This window comes from Eleginops maclovinus, chromosome 20, assembly GCF_036324505.1.
Source record: "Eleginops maclovinus isolate JMC-PN-2008 ecotype Puerto Natales chromosome 20, JC_Emac_rtc_rv5, whole genome shotgun sequence".
NCBI lineage: Eukaryota > Metazoa > Chordata > Actinopteri > Perciformes > Eleginopidae > Eleginops > Eleginops maclovinus.
In genome coordinates this window covers 9,772,419-9,794,420 of record NC_086368.1, presented here as the reverse complement: position 1 = coordinate 9,794,420, position 22,002 = coordinate 9,772,419, and the positions used below count along the sequence as shown (strand labels likewise).

At 38.6% G+C, this 22,002-nt stretch overlaps 1 protein-coding gene across 3 annotated transcripts in view; it reads left to right on the top strand.

Annotated features, from left to right (window-relative positions):
- The window catches only part of LOC134883586 (synaptotagmin-2-like), a 26,922-nt gene extending 5,418 nt beyond the window's left edge, over positions 1–21,504 (top strand). Inside the window, exons 1-9 of one of the 3 annotated variants that reach the window (XM_063912019.1) lie at positions 7,997–8,211; positions 12,675–12,906; positions 13,049–13,206; positions 15,121–15,255; positions 16,727–16,894; positions 17,698–17,865; positions 18,197–18,314; positions 18,803–18,936; positions 19,062–21,504. In XM_063912019.1, the coding sequence (XP_063768089.1) occupies positions 12,699–12,906; positions 13,049–13,206; positions 15,121–15,255; positions 16,727–16,894; positions 17,698–17,865; positions 18,197–18,314; positions 18,803–18,936; positions 19,062–19,277 (1,305 nt within the window). In that variant the 5' untranslated portion in view covers positions 7,997–8,211; positions 12,675–12,698 and the 3' untranslated portion in view covers positions 19,278–21,504. Of the gene's footprint in view, positions 1–7,996; positions 8,212–12,674; positions 12,907–13,048; positions 13,207–15,120; positions 15,256–16,726; positions 16,895–17,697; positions 17,866–18,196; positions 18,315–18,802; positions 18,937–19,061 lie in introns of those variants that run through there. The other 2 variants (XM_063912020.1, XM_063912018.1) reach the window with 2 other exon arrangements.
- The last annotated feature ends 498 nt before the right edge of the window (positions 21,505–22,002 follow it).

Below are 22,002 nucleotides of genomic sequence, written 5' to 3'. Positions count from 1 at the left end.
TAAACTTAGGAATTAATATACTTTGTATCATACTAAAATCAGCAAAAAGTCTCTTTATGGTCTGCAGGGCCGTTTTACAGATTTTTGTGACCTCTGAAGAGTGAAAATAGTGAACACAGCGCCCTCAGCTGGTCGCTCTGAGTCTTACACTCTTAGCTGATTAAACATAACTATAAAGAAATAAACTGTTCTGTTTCTGAAAGGCATATTTTTAATCACATTACATGAATTGATTCATTTATAGCAAAAACATTAAGATCTTTAGGTACTTTTCTGGGCTGATGCAGAATAGACCTTTTTTGGAGGATTTGCTGATAAAGGGCTTTGTTAATGATTCCTACTGGCCTTCTCTTCTCACAGCACCAAACCCCTGACAGATTTAGAAACTTGCTAGAGCATAAAATGAACGATAGCACTATTGACACATCTGGTTCTTCTATTTATTGCCTTGCCTTTGGCCTAGCGGCATTAGCAATACAGCCTTAACAAGACACATAAGGAAGTAGGAAAAAGATTGGCCTCAGTTTAATTAGTGAGGGTATCGAATAAAATCTGATATGAAAGGGCTTGGAGGCCAGATGAAAAGAAGATGAAATGTAAGAAGACGGTGCAGAAGGATCAGATAATTACTCACTGTACCAGTGTCCCCTTTGGCTTCACTTTCCTCAGTACTGCTCCACCATGTTGCCCCAAATCTGTGCAGTGCAACACATCCTTCACTGGTGGGGGGATGCATTTCCTCTCTCTGTTTCCTCCCTCTTTGTGACTAAATGTCGCTCTCTTCCTCCCCTTCTGCTCCCTAAATGCACCAATTTATTATCAGGCTATTTTCAGCACTGGGGGCCATAAGAAAGATATTGATGGCCTAAAGTGTGTATGCATGTACATACGTACCTATCTGTATAGTTTAGTGGTTTCAATAATGTGTACAATTAGTCAAAATGTAAAAAAGTACACCGACCATAAGTATTGTACTTAAATAATATTTTGACATTCATTTCATGATTTGGTTATATAATATGATGCAGTACTGTATGACTTATCCACCCAGCATTTTTTCAAATAACTAAATATGCTAACATTGACAAATGAACACATTAAAATTAAGTGACACATATTCTTTTGGGCATTCAAAAAGTATAATAATAATATTTAATCCCTAATATGCTAATTTTCCGGTTCTTATTTTTCTACTGTGACATGTTTACATGCTTTATTGTTCAAAAAGGTTTTTATTTTTCTCATACTGCCGGTGCTGCATCACCTCTTTTCACCCTCTGTCTGAAACCAGAGCCCAGTCAGCTCTTATTGGTTTGCTGGCCCGCTTTGTTGTGATTGGTCAACCGTTTAGAGATTCACGCCCCTTAGCCTATCATGCTTAAGGTGTTGAGTCCAATTAGGGTGATTCAGACGGGGGGCTGTTTGGGAGAGAAACTTACTCTGGAGGGAACCTTTGGATTTTAGCCTTTGCAGACCATTTACGTGCACCAAAACCTATACAACACACAACAGGAAGTCAACAGGATAAAATGAATTGCACAGGCAGAAAGTGAAGAGATTCCATATCTGAAGCGTTACATTTGTTCAATCTGAAATATCTTGAGAAGAATAAACTTAGTAAAAACTTTGCTCCTCCGCTCCACAGATGTGTCGCTGTGCACTGAGACTGTAATGGGTTTCAATCATTCATATCATTTTCATAAAATGCAATAAATCAGCAAGGAAATGCGCTTTACTTTATGAGTCAAACTTTCAAGTATACTTTTTGATGATGTTCCTGTCTCAGTTCCATTTTTCATTACCACAGGGAAACCGTTATGGGTGTTATAGTTTTCCCTGAGCTATGTGTGTGATCACAGGGGAAATTTAGTAGAAAGAAATTATACAGTTAATTACTTTTGTTAGTTTTACCCTTGTGATTAGAATTGTTTTCGTCTCGTTTCATGATGTAAGTAGATGGTAATGAACTGTTATGTAAGATGTTTACTGATAATACCCGATGGACAAGCTTGCAGACATTTGATTTGTGTGATGGTTTGAAAGTGTTTTGCATTTTCTTAACGAGTATCTTCAAGAGCTACAGTATTAATCATGTTTTTATTTTTATTTCAGAGTACCATCCATCCTGTTGTAGATGGGTCAAGTTTTGCACAGAAGACAACTGTCTGATATGAGAGGGTCATCAGCTGTTGTATCTCACCTTGTCACTGCTTTTGTTCGTCTGCACGATCATACAATCAGCAAGAAGCATAAGTCTCTATATCTGTCACTATCAGTAGGCTCTGTGAATTTGCTTATTAAATACACTTTTTTTCACTGCATATTATGAAATATTCTTCAATATTCAAACGTATGAGTTAAGAGAAACCGTACTGTTAATTGGGCTCATTTTTGTTACTTAGAATTTTCTTATCATACTACATTTAATAATAATAAAAATAATTCATGTTATTTATGAGCACCTTTCTAAACACTCAAGGTCACCATACAAAATCAAACAAATCAAAAAAACGAAAAACAATCAGTCCATCAATCAAACATTCATAAGAGCAAGCAGTTAAAAATTTGTAATAAAACAGTGTACAAGGAGAAATTTATTTTAAAGGGAGTAGGCTTGTCTGAATAGATATGTTTTCAGGTGAGATTTGAAGGTGGTAAATGTAATTTAATATTTGGTTATATGAATGCTGTTTTCTTTCCTAAAATAAAATGAAATAGGAACACAAGTTGTCCCATGTGTCCATACTAATGATACTATGATAAGAGAAACTCACTCCTTCCCCTCAATTGAATAATCTTGAAAATCTGATTTTGGGAGGCTATCCCAGTGAACACTTCCACCAGCGGAAATTCTAAATTTCAGTTGTGGGCTTTGTTGTCAGTAGAGAGCCCTCTACCAAGAAATATAATAATGACAAAAAAATATCCCCAGATTATTTTATACAGAAGTTTTCTTGTTATAACATGAAAAAGATGTATTTATAAAAGAGGTTTTATGACTTCCCTTGACAAAGGAATGTAATTATGACTGAAATGTATGTGGCCAAAGTTATTCAACATACATCTGTAAAGGGGGATAAATTGGACTATATATCTGTCTTTTCTGGCATATCTTCAATGTCAAATATTTAATAGATGTGTTATGACCGTGAAAACACAGCTTTATATATATATATATATATATATATATACAGGACAATTATTTTGGAATAAAATCATTTTTAGAAAAATGTATCCTACTCACATACCCCCAAAACCTACTTGTTGAGATTTTGTTAGTCCAGCAGCCCTAGATATTACCTTAATTTGCTTTGTTGTTAAACTATTCTTGGGAGCAGATCTTTTAAATCACCCAAAGCTTATAACCTAGTGATGTTATACTTCTCAACACACCCTTAAATCTGTTGCCAGTTTTGTATTTTCCCAGGCTGACCAAATATTTACCTTTGAACTGCCCTTGACTAACCATGTTTGTATGTTTGTGTTATCAGTAAAGTGATTAGTACAAACTATATGCAGTTAAAATAACAAAGTGCTGGATGATTTAAAGTGGGTCGATTGGAAAACATCTTTTCTGTCTCTGATAACTAAAGAAAACTTCACAAATGATTGACTTTGGGATACACATTGTTGAGAACGTAAACCTGGCAACATAAGGATGATCCCCTCTTTTATTCTCGACTATGCCAGGAAATCAGTCAGAGTGAAGAGCCGCTGTCAGAGCACAAGAGTTCTTCGACAGCCTTCCACCCACTCGGCACCTTCCATTAAAAATATCCCAGGTGTTTGCACCAACACACACACACACACACACACACACACACACACACACACACACACACACACACACACACACACACACACACACACACACACACACACACACACACACACACACACACACACACACACACACACAGAGGCAAACACAGATACACTGTCACCTTGTTTACAAGCTGTATATCTCCAAGACACCCAAACACTGCAGCTGATGTACAGAGCCAAAAACGGCCATATGGTCCTTTTCTGTTTGCTGCAGAAATGATGGGCCAATGCCTTTAGTTTGGGGTGTGCAGAGAAAAGCAGAGAGGGAAGGTAGGGAGGCACAGACGGCTAGAATGATAAGATAATGCATTGAAGAGTGGAAGAAGTGAGGCATGGCAGGGAATGGAGGAAGAGTGTGAGCAGCTGACTGTTGGACAAAATGCCTCCCAGCTTTATGTTTCTCTCTTACACCCCTGCATTGCAGCATTCCCCGGCAGGAGCAGAGAGGGTGCAGTCTTTTCCACATCCTCTCTGCTGCCTCAGAGGAGACGAATCATCTCGACCCAAATGTCCCGGTGCCGTTGGGCAGCAGCTGTCCTCTGCATCTGTCGGTATCTGGGGCTTTGATCGCGGTTGTGTCGCTCTAATCGACGTCCCAGTGCAGGACAGTACTCAGGCCTGACTCATCCTTTGTGGAGAGGACGACTAGTGAAACACGGAGAGAGATTTACTCATTCACAGATGCTCTGAGGAAATTAGAAAGTCAGGGAAGAGCTGGAGTATCCCACAATGCACTGGGAGCATGAAAAAACCAATGGAACTGTACTATCAGTGCTTCAGGTGATACTGCAGCTGCATTGTGACCTTGTTCTAAAATGCTGCCAGGCATTAAAACTGCTGAGTCAAGATGTAAATGTGATTTATTCAATATGGTCAAATAACATTAGCTGATTACACTTGATGTTCACATCCAGGAGAATGAAAGATCAGTAACATTACTTTAGCATTAATAAAGAGCTTGTTCAAGTTTAGGAATGCTCAAATTATTTTCACATTAAAAAGGTTACGTCTTTTCACACATTTAATCTGATAAACACTTCAGCACTGAATGAGTTGCAGTGAGTTTTTATATTAGCTGATGGCAAAACTCTGTTCATGATTAAATATAGCTTTTAATTTAGACTTGTGTTGTATTTTATCTTGTTTGTTTGAAGACCACATCTTTAATCTATCATCATTTCTGCTCTTCATTTAAAATGCATGAAGAACACTGACAGACTGAGTGAGATCTGAAATTATTTCAGCAAAAAGTGGTTTTGCGAATAACTCATAATTCAGCCTTACACGATTTTCTACAAAGCAAAGTTCTATTTGATAGCACTCAGAATAACGTGGCTATTCATTTTATTTCAGATATCCATTGACTCTATTTCTGTAGAATAGTGCTGCTTGGTTTGACTCTCTGCCATTTACATTTGCTCCATTTTACTCTTTGCATTTTATTTCATAATGAAGTCTGGGTTTAGTGCGTCCTAAATGCACTTTTGAGTAAATTAAGTTATTGTTGTTGCCAAGTTTCCTCTTCTGCCAATGCAGATTTACTGATTGCGGCTTTGCTTTAAATGTAGGAACTTTCCAGTGAGACAGCACAATGGATCATTGAGCTGAGAGTCGTTTTACTTGAAGACAGTTTCAAACCCCCTGATAGAAAACGCTCACCCTGCTGTTCTGCAGCCGACCTTAACCTCTAAACAGGAAACTAAATCAACTGTGTGTCTGAGTAAGAATCTGTCTTATCACTTTTACCACATGACCATACTTATTTTGTACTGTAAGTCTCCCTCTCATTTAAACAACTTTGAGTAAAAAAAATATGTATAACAAATGTCTGGTTCTCTCTAAAGGTAACAAAATCCACCTTTCAGTGCCTTTTTATTTCAATTATCATCATTATTAGCTTCAGAAAATCACTGTGAATTCGAAACTGCAGCTAATAAATAGTGCAACACATAACCAGCTGTTAAAAAACGATATTACGTGTTTGATTGAAAGTGTTAGTATCAAACTGAATGTTAAATTATGTGGACTTTTATTAGTTTTAGAGGTAGTTGTAGTTGGGTCCTAGACAGCTGTATACAGTCTTTAAGTGCTAAACTAAGCTAAGCTAAGCTAAACTAAGCTAACTGCCCCCGGGATCTATTCAAATCAGTCTTTTCAATATGAATATGACAATAGTATTTTCTCATCTTAAGTTGCAGATTGAATATAAAGAGGAACAGGACTACATTTGCTTGAAACATAACATCAAGAGCCTTGCGAGACATAGAGGGAGTGGAAATCATGTCTTATTCTGTAACCTTGTTTAATGTATATGCAACTCCAAATGCAAGTGGTAGAGAAGGAGAGTTTTGACTTTCTGTTGTGAGTGAAAGGACAATGACAGAGTGTACTGTCAATGAAGCATTAGAAGCTATATCATGTAAAATATTGTGGATTTGTCTTGTTAGCCTGTTAGCCATGCTAGCTCTACAGTTCTGTTCAAAACCCTACCCCCATCATATGCCCTGTTCTGTCTGCTTTTTGCCACATCACCCAAGTAAAAGTTTCCAGGTGGAATCTGGTCTGACTGCCTTTAAAAAAAAGAATACAATATATCCCAAAAATATAGATCTATTACTTTAAAGCACAACAATGTTTCATTTAGCGTATGTTTGATATGTGAGTGTGGAAATGGCTTTTCTCTTTCTCTCAAGCTCTCTTTAAGTATCTCAGTCCTGACACCACAAACCAACAATATCCTCCTCATTTTACCCTGCTGCTTCTGTTCTCTCTTATGCCACATCCTTTCCCCTCCTTTTACGTCCCTTTATACCCACCTCATGCTACCAAATTCACTCATTTCTTATTTGAGTTTTAGCCCATGTCACCCACTCACTAGATTTAAATATGTAAGAGAACCCAATTAAATACAACTCTATAGGAAAGGTTTACTTTACAGCAAGAAAAACATATCCAGCCATGGTTATCTTAAACATCGTTCACAGAGTCACAGCATCTATTTAAATAAAGTTTCCTTTACTTAAGCAAGGAGATGATTTCTGGAAAAATGTAAGAAAAATGTGCTTAACTTTGCAGTGCATTTGTATAAAAAAGGATTCTCTGTGATGCTGCAGTTTTGTGAGAGACCCCTGCTCCCTGCTGGCAGAAGAAGCTCATTGCAGAGCAAACTGAGGGGAAAGCACAAACCTCACACTGGCTCCTGACAGCTGCTGGCTGAACATGAGCACACAGAAAGGTATTTCCCAGGGGAGAGTGAGGAGGGAAGGAGGGTTTGAGGAAAATGCCGGGTACAAATATTGAATACTGAGCTGGAACAGGACTCAAATATGTACAGGAGTAACCAGCTATGACAAGTTTGTTTATTTGCTGATTTGAATCCATGCAGAACGTAACTCCAGGTACTTTGTTTTTCAAGACTAATACTTTAATCTCTCTTTATAAATGCATGTATTTCTTGGTAACACATCAGTTGTTTTATGATGCAATGGTTCAAAGCTGGGCTGCTGCATGCATATAGTAACTGGAGAAGATCTTCAACAATCTGCTCTCTTCCACTCATAACTGCGAGTCTCCTGAGGGATCAGTGAAAGGCAGAGAAGTTGACCTAATCATTATGGTTTTTCGGTTGTGAATGAGTTTAACAATGGAGGGTCTCTCCAGAGGGTTACAGCGCACTTCTGCGATCAATTGTGGGGATCCAATTAACTATATGAGCTCAGTGTGATGTTATTTGGAGCTGATGTGGTGAAGTCAGCACACCCATAAGAGTCCGTCAGCTCTCCTTCCTTTGCTTGTTCTCCATCTCCGATCTGTCCGAACTGTGGCTTCACACACACACACACACACACACACACACACACACACACACACACACACACACACACACACACACACACACACACACACACACACACACACACACACACACACACACACACACACACACACACACACACACACACTAGAGCTTGTGCATATTGATCTTTTACAACTGCCCTCCAAGGCTAGACCAAAGAGTGGCATGCTGCAATCAGCTGTGTGAGCAGCATCGCAAATGAGGTTTGGGGGAGCAATGGAGGGAGAGAGATGGGGAGAAAGAGGTAAAGAGGCTGCATGAGTACATTGAGGGAGAGACAGAAAGGGAGTGGGGAGGTGTGTGTGATGGGAGGGAGGAAAATGGGGGAGATGGTGTGCATTGGAAAGAGGAGGAGGAGGCAGAGGAGGAGGAGGGGTGTAGTGCTGCAGTGGAGAGAAGTGAGAGGAGACTGCAGTCTTTGCTTATGGGAGAGATCAGACTATGTTACCACAGCTCTGAGGGACTGTAGTGAGCTGGAGTTTCTGTTATTGGATGGGCCACCTCACGAAGAGGATAACCACATCTGACTGGTGAGTTTGTTTTGGGAGATCTTTTCAAATTAGGGTGCAGTTATGTGACGTGACTACAATCTAAATGTACAATTTATGAATGGCATACAAGTATCTTCTCTGGAGGTGATGAGTTAAAACACTGAACCTGTATTCCCTGCACATGACTGTGAATCAGGATGTGTCACAGTCTTTTCTTGTGGCTGAGTGATGCTGGCCAGTGGTGAGCTGCAGAAATCAAAGGAAGATAAGGACTGAGTGCTGATGGCATGGACGTAAACATCTGTCTATATCCTTAAGAAGAGAGGCCTATAGATATGTTGTTGGTTTGGTTTGCACTCATTTCTGATCATTTGAATGCCTAAAACATAGAGGATATGCTTAGTTATGAAAGTTAGTGTTGAGTTAGAGGTGATGATTTTAAGACGGAGGATTTCTTGCAAAGACATAAAGTGATGTATTTTGTGGAGGGACCCCTGTTACAGCCAAAACTTGAATTATCCTGAATCATAGCAGGGCAAAAGCAATCTGCACTCACATAATGCCCAGTGCTCAGGCAGTGACTTGACGCTGGACTTGAGCCAATTGTTGATTTGATTGGCTGGTCACCGGCTATAGGCAGGTTGTAGATAGCTTATAGACACGATCAGGATTGCTTAGCAACAATGATCTGCCGGCCCACAGCACATGGGGCTCTACTGTCTGTGCACACCACATGAATTTCACCACTAATTCTATCAAGAGAAGAATACACCAACAGAAGGCGTCCACTTTCAAACACACATGTTTGAATGCAATACTCATTGATCCGCGGCGTGAGAGTGAATGAAGATGATGTTACATCACGACTGTGCTTGCCGGCCACAGACAGGGTAGCCCTGCTGGTTCACTTTCATTTTGTGATACAGATATCCTCACATGCACTGTGAGCTTATTTACTGTACATAGACATGTCTGTTCAGCAAAACATTCATTCTTACTTGACATTGGTGTGTGCAAACCCTGTCTTAACTGTCGTTCTTGCCCATGAAGAGTGAGTTGAAATTGTAATTTTCCTCTGCTAGACGGAGATAAAACAAGGATTCTTTTGATAGCACACACACACACACACACACACACACACACACACACACACACACACACACACACACACACACACACACACACACACACACACACACACACACACATACACACACACACACACACACGTTTTATATTTATTCAAGAGTTTGTTGTTCAATTTCATTTTACATTTAATTTGTCTTGTCTATGATACAAGATAAGACAATTTACCTCAATGCAGTACTTGCTTAGCATTCAAGCACTTACATTAAACTACACAAATAAAAAGAATCACATAACGCTCTCTTTGCTGCTTTAAAACACATTAATTCCACAACCTTTTCTGTCATAACAATTTTCCCCTTCAAAATGTTTACCCTGAAGCAAAAACTAACAAACATGGAGACACTATAAAGGGGAAACAAGAAAACTGTTGTCAAAATGGCAATCATTTTTTTTTGCATTATGCTCAGACGGTGGGGGGCATGAAGCAGAAAGGTAGTGTCGAAATAACAATGTTGAACATACCACCTTTCGGTCACACTAGGAGATCCCATGTCTCATACTGCAGTAAAAAAAAGAAAAAATGTAAAGAAATTAAAACCACTGTTTTATATGTCCTTGTCGAAGTGCAACTCTCTGTTTAATGTTATCCAATAAATACTATAACAACGATTTACTTTATAGTGAAGCCAAATAAAATGCTCTGGTTTTTCAATCTATTTACGCTACAATGTCAAAGTTGTCAGATGCGTCATGAAGCATCATTTTCTCTATTTTGTGTAAAAAAACACCAAGCCCTATTTGACCAGACCCTCAGCACCTTCATAAATGCTAATATTGTGCTGGTTTCACTCTATTGTATGCAAAGAGATAACAAAGAGAGAGAAATATAATGCTCACTTGAGCCTGGGAGGTTATTGATGGATTGAATTTCCTGAGAGTAAAAAGGTGAACCATTGTAAAGAGAGACGTGTTATTCTCTCATTGTGCTGAAATCAATTTAAATGTCAGCCCCATTAATTTTTTCGAGCATTACAGTTCAATTTATTCCTCTCTCTAGGGGTACGACTAATGATTAATCTGCAACATAATAATTAATTGTTTGGCCTGTGAAATGTGAAGTTGCCTATCACAATTTTCCTTAACTCAAATATGATGTCATTAAATATCTTATGTTGTTGGACTAACAGATTAGCTGTTCTGTTATTGCACTTTTCCTTTAGTCAGCTGGTCATATCTCTTTAGTTGAATAATATAAACATTCAAAAATGTATATTTTTTGATCCAATACAAAATAAATAGAAACTTCTATGTAAACTTGTAATCTATGTATCAGTAGCTGACTCCACACTAGCTTTTTCCTATACATTTTACCAAAGTGGTAAAGATTATCCCAGCATGCATTTGGTTGAAGAAAGGAAACATGGACTTAAACTCAAAAGCACAAACTAAATAATGATTTCAAATCCTTGTAACATGTACGGAGAACAAGGGACAGAAAATAGGTTGAAATTATGAGCAAACTATTTTTTATTATCTGAAACAATGTCTTTCTAGCCGAGAAATGGCTAAAAAGGTTGATACCAATTGCATGTCTGTAAAATAAATGTGAAGCTACAGCTTAGCTTAGCATAAACACTGGACACAACTAGGTTAGCGTTATGAAAAGGAAACAGTTTGCACATCAGCCCCTTTAGATCTAACTAATTAACCAATATATATCTTTTCTTTATGTATTGTGTGCTGTGCTCTAGGTTGTGTATTGTAAGCTAAAAGAGGAGTTTGAAAAACACAGGTTGTCTAGGTCTCTGTCAGTTCCTTACACTGACAGTGTCATCGGCGTATTGTGTGTATTCAGTCTCAACATTATTCTAACTGGTTTCTGTTTAATCTCTAACTGATAATGAGCATTGTTTATTGTGATGACTCTGTTTTCATTACCCATTATATTTTACAGAGCTGAACAAATGGAATCATGGTCATCAATTTCTTACTAAAAGAGAATCAATACATCGAGAATGCAAATAACATACTTTAATTGGTGATTCATTATTTTTTTGTTTTGTTTTATCACACACCAGAAGCACAATTTTAGGAAATATGCTCAATCGTTTTCTTTCCAGAAGTTGGATAAGAAGATCAACATCACTCTCATGTCTTTGCTTTGAGAACAGAACTGGAGTCAGGAGTTAATGAGTTTAGGATGACGATCATACAGGATGAGAAGAAGTTTGCCTGGTCTACACTTCAAAAGTTGGCACACAAACACCTTTAACATTTGAAATTTGTTTAAGTGAAGCAGGATTTTGCATTTAATTAGCCTGAATTTGACCATTGTACAGTCTGTATTTTGCTAGTGAGCAACATACACTATCTGTGTTTGTGTGTACAGCTCACACACTGACTCAAGTTCATTTGTTTTTTCCCTGCAGTCATTTCCCATGTTCCTTGCATTTTTGTACTTGTATAAAGTAGATTCAATAAGCCCAGTGGTGACAAGTGCAAAACATTTTCAACCCGTGGATGACTGAGTTTCCCATGGCAAATTGTACCCGCTCTTGTATTTGTATACAGCATTTGTGTGCATCATCTAAAAATCCCCTTACGTCCTGAATCCCAAACCGGTCAGCTAACTTTGTTAATCTTTTCAACTTTTAAAATCACAGCCCATACCAGATCCACGTCTATCATTCTTACCTTGAACATTTGGGTGCGAACATTACACACAAACAAACTTCTAACCTTACATGTTTACAAGCAAAATCACAACTGCCTCCCTTCCCTTCTGTCTGTCCTCCACGAGATTCAAATTGTCCTGTTTAACTTTAAAAGGTACAAATTAAAGGGGACATATTATGCTCATCTTAAGATTCATATTTGTATTTTCTGCCTCTACTGTGACATGTTTCCATGTTCTAAAAGCTCTTTATTGTTCTCATACTGTCTGTGCTGCAGCACCTCTTTTCACCCTCTGTCTAAAACCAGAGCCACGTCTGCTCTGATTGGTTAGCTGGCCGGCTCTGTTGTGATTGGTCAGCCACTGAGAGATCTCTTGCCCCTTAGTCTATCGAGTATAATTTGTTGGAGAGCTAGCCAATAGAAGCACGAGGAGGACGCAGTGATGTCACTGTGTTACGGAAGTAAACAAAGGAGTCCATTTGGGGCATTTCAAGCAGGGGGGGAGTGTGTGGGAGAGAAACTCCCTATGATAGAACTTTTTTAGCCTTTGCAGACCATTTACATGCACAAAAACAAATGTAACACAAGGAACTTAAGAGGGCCTCTTTAGTCTTTAAAGTGAGTGTCCTTCCAGAGGAGCACCCCGTATCTCCCTCCAAAATTATCACCACGGAGGTCATGACATTTTTGGGGGTGTGTCTTACTTTCCCTTGCTCTCTGATCTGTGTGTTACTCAGGGACGCTGCACCTAGTCTTTGACAATGAAGTTCAACTTGTTCAGAAAGCCACAGGCTGTGGCGGCCGCCGAGCCTACTGGTGCCAGTACTGCCACCATGGCTCCCACCCAGGCCTACGTCTCCACTTCTGTGCCGGAAATCGGCCCTGGCTCCAACATCACAGAGATCAATAAGAACGACATGTTTGAGGAGATCAAGAGCAAATTCTTGAATGAAATTGACAAAATCCCATGTAAGTAATACCAAAGTGCATCCCCACTTCCTGCTGGGATTCATATTTTTGAAAAAAAACGTTACAATGCCTTTTCTCAAAAAAAACAACAACTAATTAACACATCAATCTTAATTGTTGCCCTCCTGTTTTTGACTGACAGTGCCTCCTTGGGCTCTGATCGCCATCGCTGTTGTGGCCGCGTTGCTTATTCTGACCTGCTGCTTCTGCATCATCAAAAAATGCTGTTGCAAGAAGAAGAAGAATAAGAAAGGGAAGAAGGGGAAAGATGGCTTCAACATGAAGAACATGCAAGGCGAGGTATGACGCCTTGTGCTTCTTACACGGTGAAAAAGAGTAACTGGATGTTTTTGGTGATATTTTACCTCTTTTTTATAAATCAATTTACTATTCACGTTTGTATTGCTAAATGCCATTTATTGCATTATTGTCTCTATAGCTAACCAAATTTGATCTTTTACCAGCAGCTTTTGTAGCCCAGACTGTAGAGGACACAAGGAGAGCTCTCTTCCCCTCCATTTATTCGATGTTGTTGTTGTGGTTGTTCATATGTGTGACGTATTCCATTGTGGCCCCGTGGTGAAAAATGACACACTTTGTTACAAGTTGGCAAAGAATAATGAGCACTATGAATTGGAAGGTTTCTCCTTTCAAGTTGGAAAGTATAAAAAGCAGCATTTCTATATGATGGATGAAGGCATGACACCCGCAGAAATATTGGGAGACTTTGGAAGGAAAGTACAGTAAATCAGAAAATAAATGATAGAAAAGCAACTCATTTGAGAACTAATCAACTAACATCAGCATAGATTGCTCTGAGCTCCAGAGACAGTTAATTTAATCAACCAATTATTTATGTCCAGGGTGTGAATTTATCATCCCCAGCCCAAAACAACAGTGTCATTTCTCACTATAATTGTGGTGGTGGTGTTGACTGCCCCTCTTCTTGTAGTGTATGGTGTCTTGTGAGTTGAATCTCTTCCTCTCTCTGCTCTCCTCCTTTTCCCCCCCCACTTTGTGTCTGTCTTGTGTGTGCCCCGTGTTTCTTGACTGTGGTGGACTCCCGCTCTACGGTAGGTGGATAGCTCACGTTGGCGAGGGGGTTTCATGGAATGAAAGTCGTAGCTTCCTTTGCAACACTGCAACTTTGCAACTCTTTTAATTTGTGCTGTGACAGCTTGAGAATGAAACAATAGAAAGCTATGATGTGCTCCATAAACCCCAGAGAGGAGAGTTTAACCTAACGCATTGTTCCTGGGACAATGTAACTGTAACTCGCACCAATATGGAAAGTATTGGACTGAGAGATGATATGCAAGACACGTTTTAACACTTATAATATGCATGTGATAAAGGGCATGGTTGGTTGTTTGGGAGACATGAAAACGATGATGATAAAACTGCATGAATAGAGCAAAACACGCAAAACTGTCCTTTTCATTGAAATGCCCAAGGAGAAGGTAGGATGTGGAGACACTGGATGGCCTGAAAGAAAACGTCATTTCAAAGTCAAGGACACCTTTGCAACGAAGCTTCAATTTTCAATATAACACTGCAGCAATAAAACTCTACATTATTCAAATAGCTGCCTGTGCCCTTTAACCCTGAAAGATTTATTGTAATAATAAGGAGACAAGTTTTATCTTGAAATATGGAAGTTGTGGTAATGTTGTTTGAAAAGCCAGCTCCTTGCACCGAAACATGTTTTCCTATTTGCCTTTAATCCTTTTAGTACACAGACATTTGCTGTTGTGGGGTAGTTCCTTAACTGCTCACAAAGACACTTAATTTGTTTAGTGAAATTAAAAGGCCTTAGACAAAAAAGGAAAGTATGCCAATACCTGATTCTGTATGGAAAACTTTTACTTTTATGACCCCTTTTAGTGGAACTAGCATGCAATGCCTCCACTGCCTCTGGCTGTCACCGTACTGCACAAGCATGCTGAAGGAATTGTCCAAAAAACAGGAGGAAAAAGTTTAAACATGTATATGTGTTACCAGCAGAGATTTTCTTGCCTTGTAAATGGTAAGTCGCTGGTTATTATCATCAGGTGCTGTGCAGGTAAACAGTAACCAGAACATGTATCTCCCATGTAAAAAGTCCTGGATCACCAGTGTCTGTGGCATGCTGTCTGTAGTGGGGAGCCCTGTAGTCTGACTCCAGATCCCCTGACCCTTAACACCCTGTTTTGTCTCGTTACTTCCACACCACAGATACACCAGGACGAGGATGATGATGACGAGGGAGAGACCGGACTGACGGAGGAGGAGAAAGAGGAAGAGGAGAAAGAAGAGGAGAAACTTGGGAAGCTGCAATACTCCATAGATTATGACTTTGAAAATGCAAAGGTCTGTCACTTGTCACCTTTTATTAATATTTAAATAAATAGTTCAATATTTTGTGGAATACAGTGATTAGTCTTCTAGCTGAAATAAAGAAATATTGATGCCACTTTCATGTCTGCAGGGTTAATATGAAGCTACAGCTAGCAGCTGGTTAACGTAGTTTACAATAAAAAGGGAAGCAATGGCTAGCCTAGATCTGTCAAGGGGAGCACAATCCATCTACAGTACCAGGACCTCTAAAGATGAATATATAATGTACCAATAAGTACCATTTACCGGAGCAGAATTTCTGAATTGATTTTGAGGGCTGTTACCCTCAGACAAAGCCAGGCTAGCTGTTTTCTCCTGTTTGTATGCTAAGCTAACTGGATGGCATATTACTACCACATCGTAGTAATATACTGCTCCTTTAAGGTCTGATCCTTAAAAATGTCTTTAGGGCTTCTTCATTAAACATCAACAGAGCATCATCATGATTTATTTTTAATAGCTAAATATGTATAAAAGAAAATTGCTTTACAATAATTCTTGATTAGGGGAAAAAAAAAAACTCAGTAACTTTATCACCATTACTGTAATGCTCTAAAGCAGGGCTGTCCAAACTCTGGCCCTGGGGACAAATGCGGCCTGTGGTGAATTTTGAATCGGCCCTCAGCAAATTCAAAAAGTATAATGGAACTTGACCCACACATGACACTTGTGCTTGTCTTGTATTGTACTTCTTAAATATATATGTAAACATGTATAACACAGTAGTATTATTGTATTAATGAACCCACTTTTCAAATACATTCAGTCAATTAAAGTTGAAAACATGTTCTAACAAATCTAAGTTGATAAGAAAAAAAGCCCAATAACTTATTTACATAACAAGCTTGAAATATACCCTCCATATTTCCCCTTATTTTAAGCAATCTGAAGGTCCTGCTTTAGGAAAGAGCTGCCAACTGAATAAATGAAACCGTATGAAGAGCTGCGATGAAGGCTGTTTTTTTCTTAAAGCATAATTGACCTACATTTGATTGATTTGGCCATCTTATGAGGGGCCCAGCCCTTTGTATGTTTTTCTGTATGTGGCCCTCGGAGGAAAAAGTTCGGACACTCCTGCTCTAAGGGACAGCAGAGTGGTGAAGAAGGACATGAATTAATGACGCTGAACTAAAGAAGAAAAAGTATTTAAAACAGCTCAACATTAAACAAGTCAGAGAATAAAATAGGTTATGTTATTGTACAAAAAAATAACAATCTGACCGTTTTTTGACATTGAAGAATGCCCTCTTACATTCGAAAATATATCCAGTTGGGCAAGAAGTGAGTGGAGATTGATTGCTAGGCTTAAGTTGACGGATGACCAATCTCTGCAGTAGTGACCCTGACAGAAATGAAAAATCATACTATACATTTTCTGGATTTCTGTCTGATAGAATTCTGTTTCCTGTCCCTTATATCCCGCCCACACCTCCTCTGAACAAAGCTCACAATTGGAATCCTTCAAGCTGCAGACCTCATATCCATGGACTCAGGTGGAACTTCGGATCCCTACGTAAAAGTGCAGCTCCTGCCTGAGAAGAAGAAGAAATATGACACCAAAGTACACAAGAAAACACTGAACCCTGTCTTCAATGAGACATTTGTATTCAAGGTAAGTAATCATTCAAGGCGTGATAACAACTGAACGATTTGGTGCTAAACAGCAACCTGCTTCAGGATCTGAATAAGAATCAATGTAGCTGTGAAGAGAAAGACAGACATTTATCAATCATTTATACATGATGGTTGAGAAGTTTACAGAAATAGTCGTCCTGCCCTGCTGCCAGTGAGCCTCACAATGTGTGTTCTCACTGTCTGTGCAGCCTGCAGTTCTGTACATGCTGCTCTCTCCCATCCTAATAAAGCCTGCTGAGAATTTATAGCTGGCTCTGGGTTACACTGGAAGCTCTTGATGCCTACAAATTAGCAGCAGCATCAGCAGCAAACATTTATTATTTTATTTTGAAGAATGTCAGATTTTTCTTCCAGACAGCCCAAGAGATGTTCATTGCCACTTTAACTTTTTCAACGTTGTTTTTGGAGTCACTGCTTACTTTGTGAGTGTTGTTTATAAGAGTGTACCTCCAAAGGATGGTAGGGTATATCATTATCTTCATCTACATTTAATGAAGGTTCATTCTGCTGTAGCATCTTATCTTTTCTACTATCTATAATATCATGCAATTTTCTTCAATCCATGTTATTTGAATGCTATTTGTCCTTAATAACGGAATATCAATTCTTTGATTATTTGTATTTAACTTCAAAATAGTTCCTACAGTATTTACTTATTGAATGATATTCCATATCTGAATACCAAATTGATCATCCCAAAAGAGTTTTTTTTTAGCATAAATTTTGCATCGACTAACATGTGAAATTTCGAGGTATAACATTGTTGTGTCTTTCCCTCAGGTGCCCTACGAGGAGCTTGGGGGGAAGACTTTGAGTATGTCTGTTTATGACTACGACCGATTTTCCAAACATGACGTGATTGGGGAGGTGAAGATTGCCATGAACACCATCGACCTAGGACGGCCGATCGAGGAGTGGAAGGATCTGGAGAGTGCAGATCAAGAGGAGGTGCAGATAACAATCAAACTTCTAGATTTGAACGAAGAGTGATATAATTGATATGTATCTCGCACATAGAGTTTGTTTTAATAACATTACATGAGTTTTATGATATTTTCTAGACTGTGATAGGAGTCTTTTTCCCGGTACAAGTCTTTGAAAAACAAAATCACCATATCATTCACCTCATTCGATGCTGTTAACTTCAAAATCTGTCATTGTCGCCACAAGAACAAAACAACTTTAAGCATTTTGCTTCATCCCATCGTCATTTAAAAAAAAAAATGGTTTGCCGTTGCTAGCTAATGAGCCTGTGTTGTTTCTGTCTCTCCTCTCTCAGCCTGAGAAACTGGGTGACATCTGCATCTCCCTCCGTTACGTCCCCACTGCTGGGAAACTCACCGTCTGCATCCTGGAGGCAAAGAACCTGAAGAAGATGGACGCCTGTGGATTATCTGGTAAAGAAAAATGACAATGCTGTCAACAGAATATAAATCACAATAGTTTTATTAAGTTTATTCCAGTTTGAATCAGTTTAACCTTGTTTGTGTTTGTGTATATGACTGCAGATTTGATAACTTTTTCATAACGTGATGTAACAGTAATCACATTTAAGAAGGTCACTGCACTAAATCACAGTGCTGCATGATGGTCAAACATATCAAATAGATTTCCACACTTCATCTAAATGCAAGTATGTAATGCTTAAGTTATTTGTCATGCAAGTACACTTGGGAAATGCAGTTCGCAGCTATAATCCAGCATTGCCAATTACAACGAACGGCATAGAGTATATCGCAGAAATAGAGAAACAATCAATGTAGGAAGTAAAAATGATAGAAATGCATGTCAAAAGTGATAAAAGGGAGTGCAAACAACACAAAACTTATTTACAACAACTTGTCTAAGTGGGCGCCATTGCTGATCATCTTGATGCCCATTGCAGATCCTTATGTAAAGATCCAGCTGCTGCAGGGCGGTAAGCGTCTGAAGAAAAAGAAGACTACAGTGAAGAAGAACACCCTAAACCCTTACTATAATGAGTCCTTCAGCTTTGAAATCCCCCTGGAACAGATGCAGGTACAGTACACACCAAACTAATACATTTACAGCAAGTACCTAAGTAAAACAAAGGCTTGTTTTCTCTACTAAAAGTAGTTGACACACATTTTGATAACTCAAAACCTTTCTGCCTCTCTTCCTAGAAAATCTTGGTGGCAGTCACAGTATTTGATTATGACAAGATCGGTAAAAATGACGCCATCGGAAAGATCTTCGTGGGCAGTAAGGCGACCGGCCTGGGTCTGAAGCACTGGTCCGACATGCTGTCTAACCCGCGCCGCCCCATTGCCCAGTGGCATCCATTGCAGCCAGAGGAGGATATCGATGGTCAGCTGGCATCCTTGAATGCAAAGAAGTAAAGTGCTCCACCAACCAGCTAAAACTCAGAGCCCCCACCCCCACTTTGCATGAAACCCATGACTTTAACACGACATGACTACTCGTCATGAAACCTGCTCAACAAAAAAGAGACATCTTAGAATATTTGCTCAATCATGGTTAAGTCGAGAAAAAAACAAACAATTTTTAAGCATCACATTTCACACATTAGCGTATGCTGTGAAGAGTGGTGTTAAGAGCTATGAGGTGACTGGTTCATGAATGATCGACGGTTGGTCTTTCTTTCGTTTGAAAAAACTCAGCAACTGATTCTTAGGGTGCTGACATGGAAGGAAAGTCTTGGTGAAAACAACGCTGGAAATAAAGCTTTAGTTTAGTTTATGGAGCATGCTTTACTTACCTCCCCACTGCTCTGCATACATCACACCCAGTATTGTATCATGCTAATAAGTGTGCTATAACTTGCAATAGAAAGAACTGTAGTATTGGGTTATTTCCTGCATAGTATAAGTCTACTAAACATTTTATTGAGAATGAATGAGGTCAATGATCCATGTTGCAATATATAGTTTAAAGAGAAATCTACATAAATGATTGTCTTATTCATTTTATCAGCTCACATGTGAGCAGAATCAAAATACATTATGGAATAGTTGATCTAAGTTGCTTGTTTTGTGTTGCCATGAAGGCTCGTCTATGCATTTGACTCCAACAGTCTGTGTCTTCAGACAGGTGTAATGTAGGAAAGGAATACAAGGGTGCCTCTGCTGGTTTGACACTTTGAGAAATACAGTAAGCTTCTTTGTTTTATTTTGAAATCATAAAAAAGGTAGTCAGGGACACTGTGAATGTGCCATCTGCAATCTGTCTTGAGCTGTGTTGACTACTTGGATGTAAAACCTTACTTAGCTGTGGCTGAGGTAAGGATACAAGAAAGCTTTTGGAGGATGTTTAAGCATTTGTGACCATGCTTCTTCTACATTATGCTCTTGCTTTCAGAAAACAGTGCCATTTTTCTCATTTTTTAAATAAATGAGATGTCCTTCTTTTTCCAATGTTGTAGTTTACCATACTGCAGTACACTTCAGTACTTCCAATCATTAATGGGGAAAAAACACAAGGATTTCTGTCAAAGGTAAGATGTTTTTATAGAGAATTTGAAATGTAAGATAGCCGCACTTTTTAAGATAATGTGAGATCAAGTGCAAAAATGCAGTTTCATGAAATCTCCACAGAGCAAGTGTAAGCCGACATCTAAACAAATAATACAATAAACATCTTCTTGGACCATTTAGCTTGAACCAAATAGACCTGCAGAATCCAGCATGTATCATGCCTCGCAGTGTTTCATGTCGTTAGGATCGCTCACTCATCGGCCACAAGCTTTGTAAACCTGGAGCCAAAGTGCTTCAACCTCATCACGAATATACTGTGTTACACTAATGTGCAGAGGAAGGTTTGAATAATCCACTTGACTTTTAACTGAACAATTTCCAATTTTGGGTTGAGTTCAAAAAGAGATTTACCTTCAATTGGATGCAGATTTAGACTTTCATTTTTGGATATAAAAATCCAGGTTCTTTCAGACATCAACATTTAGGATGAGAGAATATTTGTAAAAAATGGTGACTACCAAGGTAACCCAAGCGATCATGAATGAAATTATGATTTGATAGAAAGAAAATCCAAGAAATCCTCACGTTGACATCTAGAAGTAAAATCGAAACACAAATAATATTATGAATTGGTGAGATGCTGATCCTTGGTAATCTGATTCAGCAACTGAACACTTTAATATCTGAATGTTTGAGAATTAAGGAGAAAACACAAATGCTGGAAAAACTGGAGCAGAAAAAAGGAAATTTAAATTATGTAATAATTCAATTTAGTAAAGTAATATTATACTGTAAGTATAATATCATTCTTAAATTGCAGCATTATCCAGAAAAGGTTATATTAATTTTGGAATAGGTCTTCTGTTGTCTTTGAGACAATGTTTGCCTCCATAGGAGGAAGGAGTAAAGATATTTGTGCTGACAGATCCCAGCTGCACACTGATTGGTCCTTGCGCAGTACTACTTATTCCTACTGATATCATTATGCATCACGCAGATTTGTTAATATGCTACAGCATGTACTCACAAGATAATGTAAATAGTAGCATGTTTTAAAGAGGAACCATAATTATATTGTGTATGTGTGTTTGTGATCTGTGTCATTTTTGATAATAAAAGGGAGTAAAAAAGAGTATGCACTGACTGCAAAGTGTATGTATTTTTGCTGAATGGGACTGAATGTAAATGTTAAAAATCCATGTTGGGGGCCACACTCCTTTAATGCCTGGGATTAATACCAGTTTGCTTTGTGTGTCATATGTGAAAAATACAAAAAGATCCTCTTAGTTTTCCATAAAACTGCATGTCTGTCTTGTTTCCTGTCATCGTTTGTGTCCTCTGTGTTAAATCCAGTGTTACAGAATGCCTGGGCTACATGTAATTATTGTTCATTTTCTGCTTGCACCTGTTATGCAGTATTGTTTTGATGCTGACCAGTAAACTGTATATATATATTTCAAAAAAGAGAATATATTTAGCGGGTCCTTGATTTTCTATCTCAATGTACCGTAAGTGTTTCCTTCATTTACTCCTGCCAGATGGGTGTTAAATCTAAATTAAATGTAGATATAGTGGACGACTTGAAGCTTCCTTTTCCTTCCATGCTTCATTAAACTGTACCTTATCATCT